The 11,633-nt window shown below is 41.3% G+C and overlaps 1 protein-coding gene across 1 annotated transcript in view; it reads right to left on the reverse strand.

Annotated features, from left to right (window-relative positions):
- The window catches only part of frem2a (FRAS1 related extracellular matrix 2a), a 54,942-nt gene that overhangs the window by 37,749 nt on the left and 5,560 nt on the right, over positions 1-11,633 (reverse strand). Inside the window, exon 2 of the mRNA XM_020097384.2 lies at positions 9,548-9,637. Coding sequence (XP_019952943.2) covers positions 9,548-9,637 — 90 coding nt within the window. The remainder of the gene's footprint in view (positions 1-9,547; positions 9,638-11,633) is intronic.

Here is an 11,633-nt window from a genome sequence, read left to right on the forward strand (position 1 = left end):
GGCCCTATACACTGATGACCTGTCCAGGGATAAGTGGTATAGATTGAATATCATATGATGTAAACATAAAATATGTAACTTCAGCCACTAGGGGTCTCTCAATAAATTAAAAAAAATAAAGACCTAGTGTGATGACGTCAAGAAGCAACATGGGATCATGGGAGTTGTTGTCAGTCATGTTAACAGATAAGTTATCGCATGAATTATTCACATCACATAGCAAATGGCAATACATAATCATGATAACATATATATATAAAGAATTGACGGAAATACTGTATAAAAGCCAGGTGAGTGTAAATTCAGGCTTTTCTCACAGCAAGGCCTTCACCACTGTCATACACCAACTTACCAAAACACCATTACAACCACTTTACTGTCATTTGTAGAGCTGCACTGATTGCTGTCTATTAAGTGATGAGTGTTCCGTCTATTTCAGGCTGTATGTTACATGTCACCGTGTCACACAATCCCTATATGTTCCTTCCAGGGACAATAAAAAAGTCAGGCTGATACTGTCAGGCAGTAAAAACATAAAACCGTCAGTGTAAATATGAAACAGAGCCCTTACACTGCAAACCTGCCAGAGACCGTGGTCTCACAATTGTCACATTAAATATTTAGATCAGATTCCGTGAAAACGCCTCTCAAACTGTTTCAAACTCCACCACAGACTCGTGTTCGCCCAATAAACATAACTCACATTTATGTGGAAATCACACACGTACAAAAGTGGAATTATCATTCACTGGTTTTGGTGATGTGTGAGGTGTGTGTGTGGGGGTGTGTGTGTAACGTGTCGGTATTCCTCATGTTGTGGGGACCTATATCTGCTCTCACAGTCACCTTATGGGGACTATTATGTGAATCATTCTATTTTTAAGGTGAAGATCTGTTTTAATGTTAGTGTGAGGTTATGTTTAGGTTAAAGTTGAAAAAGACAAAGAAGCAGCTCACAGGATTGCCTGCTGTCTTCGCCTCTGAAGATATAACGTTTGACCGATGAAAACATTCAATTTGGTGCATTTGAACTAATGTGTACCATACATAGAAATACCAAAATGATGTCACAGTAGCAACGATTAGCAAAACAGTTAACAAAATTAACCAGTTTACTCATTTACCCATCGAATTGTCAACCTGCTGACATCAAATGCACGGCCGACTATAAACTAATCAATGTCAAGTATAAGTCAATGCATCGGTAATAGTACACTCCCTTAATAATGATGTGAAACCAAAACTAACCAGATCAAAAGTAACAAAGACGTGAAGCTTGGTTTGGATGATCCAGACTTTTAGGAGCGAAAATGTCCTTAACTTAGAAACAGAGAATTTTTAAAACTACATTTTTAAATTAATCTTTCAGCTCCACTCTTAAAAACTCAGGACTTTCCTGTATCGAGTTTCAGCTCAGTAAACTTCTCTAAGACTTCACGACCAGAATTAAATGAAATTCCCTCTGCGGCTTCCCTCACTGCTACATCTGTGTACTCATTTATATACAAGTCCCCAACCCCCAGTGCAATTGGCAACCAAACAGCTGTATGCAGGCAACAAACCAAATGATTTTGCTCATCATTTGAGAAACATTGGACCAGAATGTAATCACTAAATCTGCTATTTACTCAGCTGGCGTGTGAATCACTTTGACACTCTTTCTGTTGTTGTAGTAATAGGAGCCCACACACCATTCATCTGACAGGAGCGTCACTCTGCATACATTTTGATGGTTTACAAAATACAAGCATCTCTCTCCCCCTCAGGATGTTTCTTTGAATGTTTCCTGTCAGGTGTGTGTCTGTCAGCGTAGCAGCGCTGGTGGCATATGTGCAACTGGTGGGAGAGACGATCGCAAAAACTGTGATGGGTTCTGCACTCAGCTGTTTCTTTGTTCTTCAAGTGTGTGTGTGTGTGGTCCGGGTATATCTAATGATGCGGGGACCAGAATGTGTTAACAGTCACTTTCTGGAGATTTATTTTTCTTTATGGGGATAAAAAGCAAATCAAAATATCTTAAATTAGTAAGTTTTAAAGGGAAGACATGTTTTAAGGTTAGGTTTAGGTGAAGGTTAGGTCTAAGGTAAGGTTAGTTAAGGTTAGGATTAGTGTAAGTCATCAGGAAATCAATGGCAGTCAATGTAGTCATGGAGACACGACTGTGTGTGTGTGTGTGTGTGTGTGTCTCTGTGTGTGTGTGTGTGTGTGTGTGTGTGTGGCCACACATATGCCAGTCTGAAAGCAGGTCATTCCACAGGCCTTTTATTAGCACAACAACCTGCTGTCTGAGTGTGTGTGCTGTGTATTTGTGTCTCCCACTACATTTGCACTTTGCCCAGGGCGACCAGCACGACAGTGGATAACTCCTGAGGTGTATTGAGATGTAAGTAGACTGACCAAGATTTCCTGGCCCTGGGCAAACACATGTATTTAAAAGGCTGCTCAGCTTGAGGCTAAATGATGCTAATATGCACAAGCTTTCTTTGTTGTTAATTTACCAGCATCAAATACATCTTAACTGTGCCGCTTTTACCTGTGCACAGTAATTATCTCCACCAGTTTGTGCGTTTGATCAGTCGCTTCACACAACTTCAAATCAAATGCGAGGAGGAACGCCGCTGCTGTTTATATCAGGGATTATTATATGGGATTGTGCATGTAGCTTGTGCCTGGTGGCAACAAAGGAAGTGAGGTGCACCTACAATTAAATCCCCATCACCCATAAACCCTTAAGAAATAAAAGTTGCATGTGACAGAATAATGCATTGTTTCCTTCCTACATTCAATAGCCACCAGCCACAACGGGGGTGCAGAAGCACCTGAAGCAACCTTGCACATGAAGCCATAAAAAACTGACATCTAGGGCAGAGAAGCCTCGCTGCTTTGAAGTTCTTGTGATGCACTTAATACTGTGAGGTTTTTCACTGATGTCTACAGAGAGAGCTGCATACGACCCCGGGCACAGCTTCAGGGAAAAGGCTCGGGGACGAAGAAACGGTGACTCTCTCAAGGTGTGTATGAGTGTGTGTCTGCTCTTGTGCATGTCTGTGTGTGTGTGTGTGTGTGTATACAGAAATGTCAGTGCCTGCATGTCTTGAGTGTCGGATGAATCATAGAAACTAAAAGCATTTGTCGTCCTGCTGGATTATTTTGTGCAGCACGCCTGTCAACTTCCACATCAGCACAAGTCTCCCCATGCCACCGATATAATATTTAACAGAGGGATGGGTTTAATGTATCTCAGGATGGTTACTGCCACTCCTGAGAGCAAACTGTGTCTGAGCGTGGAGATGATAAACTAGGTACTTAAATCTCTGCTTTCTCCTTGCCACTCCTCTGCTCTCATTTCCCTCCATTATCTCATCCAAACCCTTAGAACAAAAATTTTTATTGAGCCACAAATGTTCATTTTTACTTCAGCAGCTCACTATACTTTTAGATGTATGGTTTTTATTATTTTTATAACGCAGCAGAGCTCGGAACTGCTCCCCCGTGCTGCGCATCTTTGCAATGTGAAGAAAGAAGTGTAATTTTTGTAATATATTGTAATGGTTGTATGATTTTAAATATAATTTAAAGTTCCATTAAGATGACACATGCAAAGACAGAGAAATAGAGAGTGTGAGCTGGAATTGTCACTTTCCGAGTTTCATTTTGATTGGAGAAATAAAGAGTGAACATTATGGGAAGAGACTGTGGCAAAAGGTTCAACAGAGAAAGCAATAATAAGCCAATACTTTGGAGAAATGTAAGCATGTATTCAAAACTGCAAATCGTAACATTTCAGTGGCAAAATAATTGTTGAAAAGATCCATGTTTTGTTGATTCTTGAGATTTGTGGGTGTTTGGTCATGTTTATGTAGTGGATGGGTTGTCAGGCTTAGAGGAGCCGAGAATCAAAGATGATTAATGCGATGAAAAATTCCCCTTCACATCCCTCAACAAGTCTCACGCTCTCATCTCAGCGCTCTAATGAGATGCAGATCATCGCTGTGCGACATTCACGACTGCGGAATGTGCTGTAATCCTACAACAAAGACATCCATCAGCACCAACGCTGACAGACAAACACGTCAGGCCAGGCCCGGCTGCAGGAAAGAACAACGACAGCGAGGGTGTGACAGTAAAACCGAATCCCGAGGCCTGAGACTAGAGTTGACAGTCGGCACAATAAACCGCGACACGCGTTGAGATTAGGCTCAACAAGGTGGGAGGGCGGAATATCAAGACTGTACCTGGAAAGGAAAAGGAGACGTTGATAAGCGGCGTGGGAATAAGACTGAAGAACAAAAGGTATAATGAACACAGATGTTGAGCGGAGGAAAAGAATGGGGAATTAATTTTGAAGAATTCAATAAGATCTAAGAGTGACATGGTGATGGGGTGAAGAGGATAAAGATGGAAGAGTTGGGATGTGGGAGAAGTGGATGACAGTAAACTCCTGAAGGCAGGCAGATAAAAAGAATCCTCCTTTAAAGCTGCGTTACTGTGTGTGTGTGTGTGTGTGTGTTTGTGTGCTAGATAGAGCATTTTTCCGCATTTTCACTGTTTTCCCATCTGAGATAATTTATGGATCTTGATGAAAAAAACAGGGCACATTTATCGAAGTGATATCTTTGAGTGTGTGAAATTAGGTGCAGCTTGACTGAATCCAAGGGAATTGTTGGAAGCAGTTTAAACTCTATTGAGCACTTTCCTATTTTTTTTACCGTTTCAGGTAATAAAGTTTCCAACATTTTAAGAGTTTTCCCTTTTTCTTTGTCCGACACATCAGCCACTGTTACAATGATTACAGCCTGAGCAGATGCCAATTTCTGATACCAATATATTTGTCAAAAGTAAAATAATACACAGCAAAAATAAAAACCTGGGTGTCGTGAATTTAAATGTGGTTTCACAAGAGGACTGCTGGGTCGTGGCGGAGGTATATTTGAGCTCTATTCAGTTCCCTTCTAGTTCTACTGTAGAGTTGAAGCTGAGTTTAAAAGACTCACGACTCATGACTCATGACTCAGAAGCAGTTTCAAAGAAAAAGGGAACCCTGGCGAGGTAATTTGACCATGTTGTCATTAGTGCTGAGAAAAAAAGGTCTTTTGAAGAGCGGCGGACGAGTCACCATGGCACCACCGATTCACACGCGTCACACAAAAACATTAAAGCAGCGTGGTAATCTGTGGTGATAGTTAGTCTTCATCAACACCAATGAGAATCATGTTTTATTCAAGTCAAATGTGTGATGACAGAGAAATACATGTCAAGTGTATTGTGTGCAGTGAAACTAACCCGCGGTCATAGAGGGGTGAGGAGGGGGGGGATCTGTGTGTATGATGTGATGATCAATCCCATTTGCAGTGGGAGATGAAACAAAAAGAAAAGTCGGGATGACTAGAAAGATTCAGACGTTTTTTTTGTAAATTTGGCAAATCAATCTTTTAAATAGAAATGAAATAATTACTTGATTCGTCAATTATATATTTTCTAGGTCCAGCTCCTCAAATATTAGGGTTTGCTGCTTTTCTTGAGTTTGTTACCGAGCAGGTTATGTGTCCAACCCTCTCCGCTGGTTTTTTTCTTGGTTTGTTTGAGTGTGAGCAATTTGTGCTGATTCAAATAAAACTCCACTAAGTTGTTTTTTTTACTTTTCATCAAACAAAATAAGACATTTAAAGACACGTTGACTCATCAGAGACCAAATGGTTTTTCAGTTTAACGAAGCAAATCATTCTCAGACAAATCAATACCGAGAATCATTGTTCGTTGCAGCTCCACTTCAGTATTTTGTCTATCACGATCTTCAGATTTTGCCTCACAGTAATCTGTGTTGTTACGTGCAGCTTCACTTAAACTCCCTGAACATCCTGTGGTCAAAGAGAAGCCTGGGAAACGAGTCGTGTTCCAGCCCACTGCAGTGAACCATAGTGATCGCAGCTGGTCTTAACCTGTGACAGAAGGCGCTTCCTGCCGCTCTTTCCCCGTAGATGAGCCTGTAATAGAGCTGTGTAATTACCAGTGGTTGCCTCGCAGCTCTGCCCAGCTCACACGCTGCAGGGCTCTCATTAGCCACAATGATGCCGGTGCTCTTAAATATCAAACACTTCTTTCTTTGTGCTGGAGGCTTGACCGCCCCTTAGCCCTCGGCTACCACTCCATCCTCTGCTGTGCATGCATATGTGGGAATATGTGCCAGTGCACATGTGAATTACATGTTGAAATAAATATATATCTGTACCTGCTCATATGTACACTCATGTTTTACAAGAACAAAACAGGTGCTTCATGTAAGATCTTGTAGAAGTGGAGGAGTTGCTTGAGGGGATGTCAGGGAGGAAGACGCTGAGAATGAGTGCACCACACGCTGTAATTCACTACTGCTGCCATTTAGCAATGGGGTTTTTTTTGTTCTTTTTTTCATATTTTTTTGCTTTTCTTTGCAATTCTTTTTCTGGAACCAGTTTGCGGTAACACCAAGCCTCACAAAAAAAGAAAGCTTAAGTACATCCAGTAAGTTATGGATTGACAATAGCCTAAACTTGTGTAGCACACAATTCCCTTTAAAAGCCTCGGGCCTTTTTTATCTAAACCAGACTATTGCCAAGAGCAGGGAACAGGAAAAAAAATCTAAGAACTTTACAGGAGCATGGACAATCAATTAGTCAATGTTTCTCCTTTCATGTGCATAAAGAAACTGTTAGTCTTCTGCACATTAGCATTTCCCTCCAAGTGCATTAGCACTACAAAATGAAAGACACTTCTGAAAAATGGGTCCAGGGCTAATTCACCAAACCATTAGTTCATGTTTTTAGAGAGAAAATGTGAAATAGCCTACGTTTTTCTTCTTGTGTAATTTGGAAAACACATTTACTTTATCGGATGTAGCTGGTTAAGACTTAAAGGTCCAGTGTGTGAGATTGAGGTGAAAGGGATCTATGGTCAGAAATGTAATGTAAAATAATCCTGATGATATTTTCACTAGTTTTCACCTAAATTGTATGAACTGTAGTTTTCTTTACCCCAGAAAAGTCCCTTAATATTTAAATACTTTATATGTACATCGAGGGGACCCTCTCTACGGAGGCTGCCATGTTTTTTACATTAGTCCAGACTGGACAAACTAAACACCCTTTGAGTTTTTATGACACCTGAAGCTACCACAGGTTCTTTTTCATGTTTGGAAGCAGAGGGTGAGGTGAGGGGTGTTCAGCTGCAACATGCAATCTCAACTGTAGATATCACTAAATTCTACACACTGTAGAGTAGTTTGAAACTGAGGGACAGAATCACTATTACGTCCTTTTGTAAATGCAGAAGAAAGGCAGCAGTGGTGATGAAGAAAATAACCTTGAGAAGTAAATTATGACGTTGTGGTTATGTTTTAATCCAACACACAGTGATGGGAAGTAATCATGTGAGTCACTGAGAAGAATTGTGCCAGTGAAAGTGAAAATGAGAATTCAGTCCATATAGCACCGTTATATCTGATCGTTCAGAAGACAGATAAGAGAAATAAGAGTGTAAGCGCATTCTGTGAAGTCTGCTGTTAAATGGTAGATGAGCGCGTTTATAAAGCACTTTTTCCACTTTTATCGACCAGCTTCACAGTACAAGTCGCATTCACCCATTCGTACCACACGTCTTTATGCAGCTCTTTTACAACCACCCAACATTCACACGCTGCAGGCACAGCGGTCAGGGGTTCTATATGTTGCCCAAGGACAGGCACTAACCAGAAGGTCAGGTATCGAACCACCGACCCACCGAGCACCTTTTATTTTTACTGTGCATTTCAACTAGGATTGCACAAGTGCCACAAATGTCTGCGTAGTACGTATACTAGTATGACTACTGGACTTAAAAATGATTGCACATCTGTACACGTGCAGAAAGATTGTGGCAGAGAACATCTTATTAACCTGTATTTTCTACCTTGGCGATGGCAGAGAGAAAAAACAAGATAGAAAAACAGAGCAGAGGTCGAGAAGAGGTGAACATGTGGAGCTGTTATATGACGGTGGTGGGCTGGGAGCTGGAGTGTTTCAGTTAAACTCAAAGTTAAACCACAAGCTGCAGGTTTTATGAAAGCATTTGTTTTTTAAGATGAAATTGGAATATTTTTATCTCATTCTCTGTCATGTTTGTTTATTTGTCATAACTTACAGACTTTACATTGCCTTAAAAACCTTTCCATAAAAAGTGACCGTTATTACCATTGTCTACGGTGCCCCCCCCCCAGGACCAAAGATAAAGAGACACTGCAAAGAATTAAAACCAGGCTTCTGCACGTGTTCTGGTCTTTGCATGTTATGTCCAACACTCTCGTTTTGTTCATCTGCCCACTGATTAAAAAACTCAAGTCATTTTCACAGTTTGAATTTGATTGCAGCTTTGGTAAAGCCTCAAAATTTAATTATGTCATTAACAATGATTTCTGTTGAGTTGTTCAGTATCAGAACATTCAGGTTTTTCTTCTTCAGTTTGCCGATCTTGAACAAACAAGCCTTTAATGAGATGGATACAATCTGCATTCCCCACAGTGACAACAAGAATGCAAAAGTACAAATAATAATTAAATAGACAAGCATCAAATGTACTAACCAGGTTTTCACAAATGATGGCTCATTTGACCACAGTTAATTATCTCTGCTCGTTTCAGTGAACATCCGTTGTCATTCACTTCCACTGTTTTTGTGTTTTCGCTGTGTTTTTGTTTTCTTTTTGTGGCTTTTGCATTTCTGTTTTCCGGTTAATGCTTGCGTGAGATGTCGCAGCCACCACTAGGTCTCATATATCTTTTATATTAAATGCGTTGTTTGCACTCTCATAACTACACTGACTAATAAATCAGCATCAGGACCAGAGACACAGTAATCCTGCTTGACATATCCTGCAGTCATATTCACAAATTAGCCAGGCCGTCTCTTTAAATCAATGGACTGTGAAAATGACACAAGTCAATCTAAGCACCTCAGAAAGAGTTTCCTATCTTTAATAAAACTGGAAGGCTCAGTTCACCACTGAGCTAGAAAGACGGAGCATCATTTGCTGTTTACAGTTGCAGACGCTGGGCCTCTGTTGGTCTATGCAGATTTCATTTTTTAAAATCCTGAATCAAATGAAGTCGGTGCAAATATCAGCCACCTCGCGCATCTGAAGCTGACAGAGGGGAGGCCTCCGTTTAGTACAATGAATATGAATGAACGCAGCAGAAATATAAAAAGAAATCACTGATCTGTTTGTTAAATCTGCAGGGAACGATTTTCAGAATCAAACACAGTATGATCTGGAACATGATGCCTGACAGTTGACTCGCAGGTCCATCACAATCACGAGTGTGAGTGTAATGAGTGATTCTGTGAACCCTGACAACAGAAGAGAGGAGACTCACAAATTCACCCAGTGATGAGAAACCAGCGAGTCGGGAGGTTAGGGACCAGAAACAAGAACTAAACTTCACCTCAGCTGGTTTGTATCTACCAACACTTTTGTTGGAGCATCATTTGAAAAAACAATTTCTGCTCAATCATTTCTGAAAAATAAGGTAAAATCTTACTGTTGTCCTCAATAGAGAAATGGAAGAGATCGGATGTGGCGTTTTCTTCATTCCGCAACACGTAGCAGATGTTCAGGTCGTCAATATCAGCTGCAACACACAAGTAACTTGAGTTCAGTTCTGTTTGCTTCAGTGTCAAACACCTGCATGAGATCAAATTTGTGCAAATGATAAATACTGTGTCACCTGTAAACCAAGACAAACAGAGACGACGAGTAAACAACAAAACAAAATATTTTGATGTAATTAGTGAGTGAATGCAAATGAGAGTCGGTGCAGCCTGCGTTTTGAAAGAGTTTCACTGTCACGTCAATGTCAGATGATGCACAATGAAAACCGCTCTGCTCTAGAGGTTAAATCATAATTTATGCATCAAAGAAATTTGTCCTTACAAAGGTTAAAAAAAAAAATGTAAATATGTGAAACAGTCTTTTTAGATAAAAAAAAGGGATGTTTGATGCTGGCCGCAGACATTGCCTCAAACACACTTTGAAGTTACTATGACCATTGGATTGTTCAAACACTCTCTGTCAAATAATTGTTCAAAGATGGAGCCTGTCCTGCTTCAGCACCGTATCAGCCGCAGGAACAGCAGGTCTCGAGTATCACACTGATTCTCTTCCTTATCTGGACTCAGCATGAGCAGTTTTGTACCAGAGAAAGCATTCTGAAAGTCATGCATCTGTAATCCAGGACGATAAAGGCCGCCACCTCAAATCTGAGAGAGATAGCTCAAAGCTAAAACCGACGGGAGGTGTTTCAGTCACAAACCCGGCCGCTCGCTGCGACGACAGCCTTGAAAAAAACAGGTGACAGTGGACGTTTAATAACAGACGAGGGCGAGAATGTTAAGAACAGGATTGTGGCGGGCACTGACGCTTCCACAGCTGTTTTCCCAGCGACTCAGAATTACAGGGCTCTGTCTGCATTTTTTCCACCATTCTCCAGAAACGTCTATTACAGTGCAGAAAAATCATCAAGACCGTGAAAGGATTTGGCCCCTGCGAACCACCTCCTTCAATAATAGATGTCAGAGGAAGAAGGTTCATAAAAGTATAAACCCCTGACTCCTGACTGACTGGGAAGCTCTTGGGTGGCTTCCTGTCATTACCGACTCTCCAGCTTCCCCTTTAACATGGAAGCAAGGACAGAAAACGCATAAACGATATTCTGCAAACAACATGTTGTACAGGAGGAGGCAGCAGGTGAGGGATCTTCTGCGTCTTGTGTTGCAGCCTTGAACCCGAGGACCTTGCGAATATAAAGTCGACGCTGCGAACCAGGGCCACACTGTTCATCAAATATTTAAAGAGAGCGCCTCATGGGATGTGCCCTGGAAATAGGATGAGTAAATAAAAAGCGAGGGATTGTCTCTTTCACCTGACTGATTCTTCTGACGAGCCTGTTCTCTGTCTCTCTCTCTCTCACGCCCCTTCCCTCATTCTTTATTTCTCTCATGCCACCTGCACCCCCCTCTCCACTCGTTCTTCTGCTTTAGTTGCTCTCTCTGCCCCCTCTTCATCCCCTTTGCCTCCCGTTCTTGCTGCACTCTTGTCTCATCTGTGTGTGCCCCCCCGTCCCTTTTTATTTTTTTTCAAAGGCTGCAGCGGCACAGCGGTTGACAGAAGTGTCCGTCTCCTGCAGACTTAAGAGCTCTTTTTTCTCTCCTCTGTGTTCTCAGCTGCCGTCTTTGCTTATGCCAAGCTTGTGGCATGAGCAGATGAATTTCCTAACCTGTTTGCATAATTGCCTCAGCGTGATATGAAACCCTGCATTGATTGCGTCGCTTTAAACCTCAATCAGTGGCATTGTTGTCTTGATTCGGTCTCCAGTATCAATAAACAGACATGCACAAATACAAAAAAAGGTTTACAAATTCACAGCTCAGGAGGAGTAGTTTGCTCTGTGTGATGATTTGTTGAATTTTTTTGTGTTTTCTATGCAGATGCACAAACAATAAATTGCTTTGAGATGCTTGGACCTGATGAAACCATCAAAATCTGCAAATCTGCATCTCAACCACCACCCTGCCACAAGAAGGTCTGCCCTGACCTTTTCACACGATACTCCTGTCCTGCTTCATTTG

This window comes from Paralichthys olivaceus, chromosome 15, assembly GCF_024713975.1.
Source record: "Paralichthys olivaceus isolate ysfri-2021 chromosome 15, ASM2471397v2, whole genome shotgun sequence".
Taxonomy (NCBI): Eukaryota; Metazoa; Chordata; class Actinopteri; order Pleuronectiformes; family Paralichthyidae; genus Paralichthys; species Paralichthys olivaceus.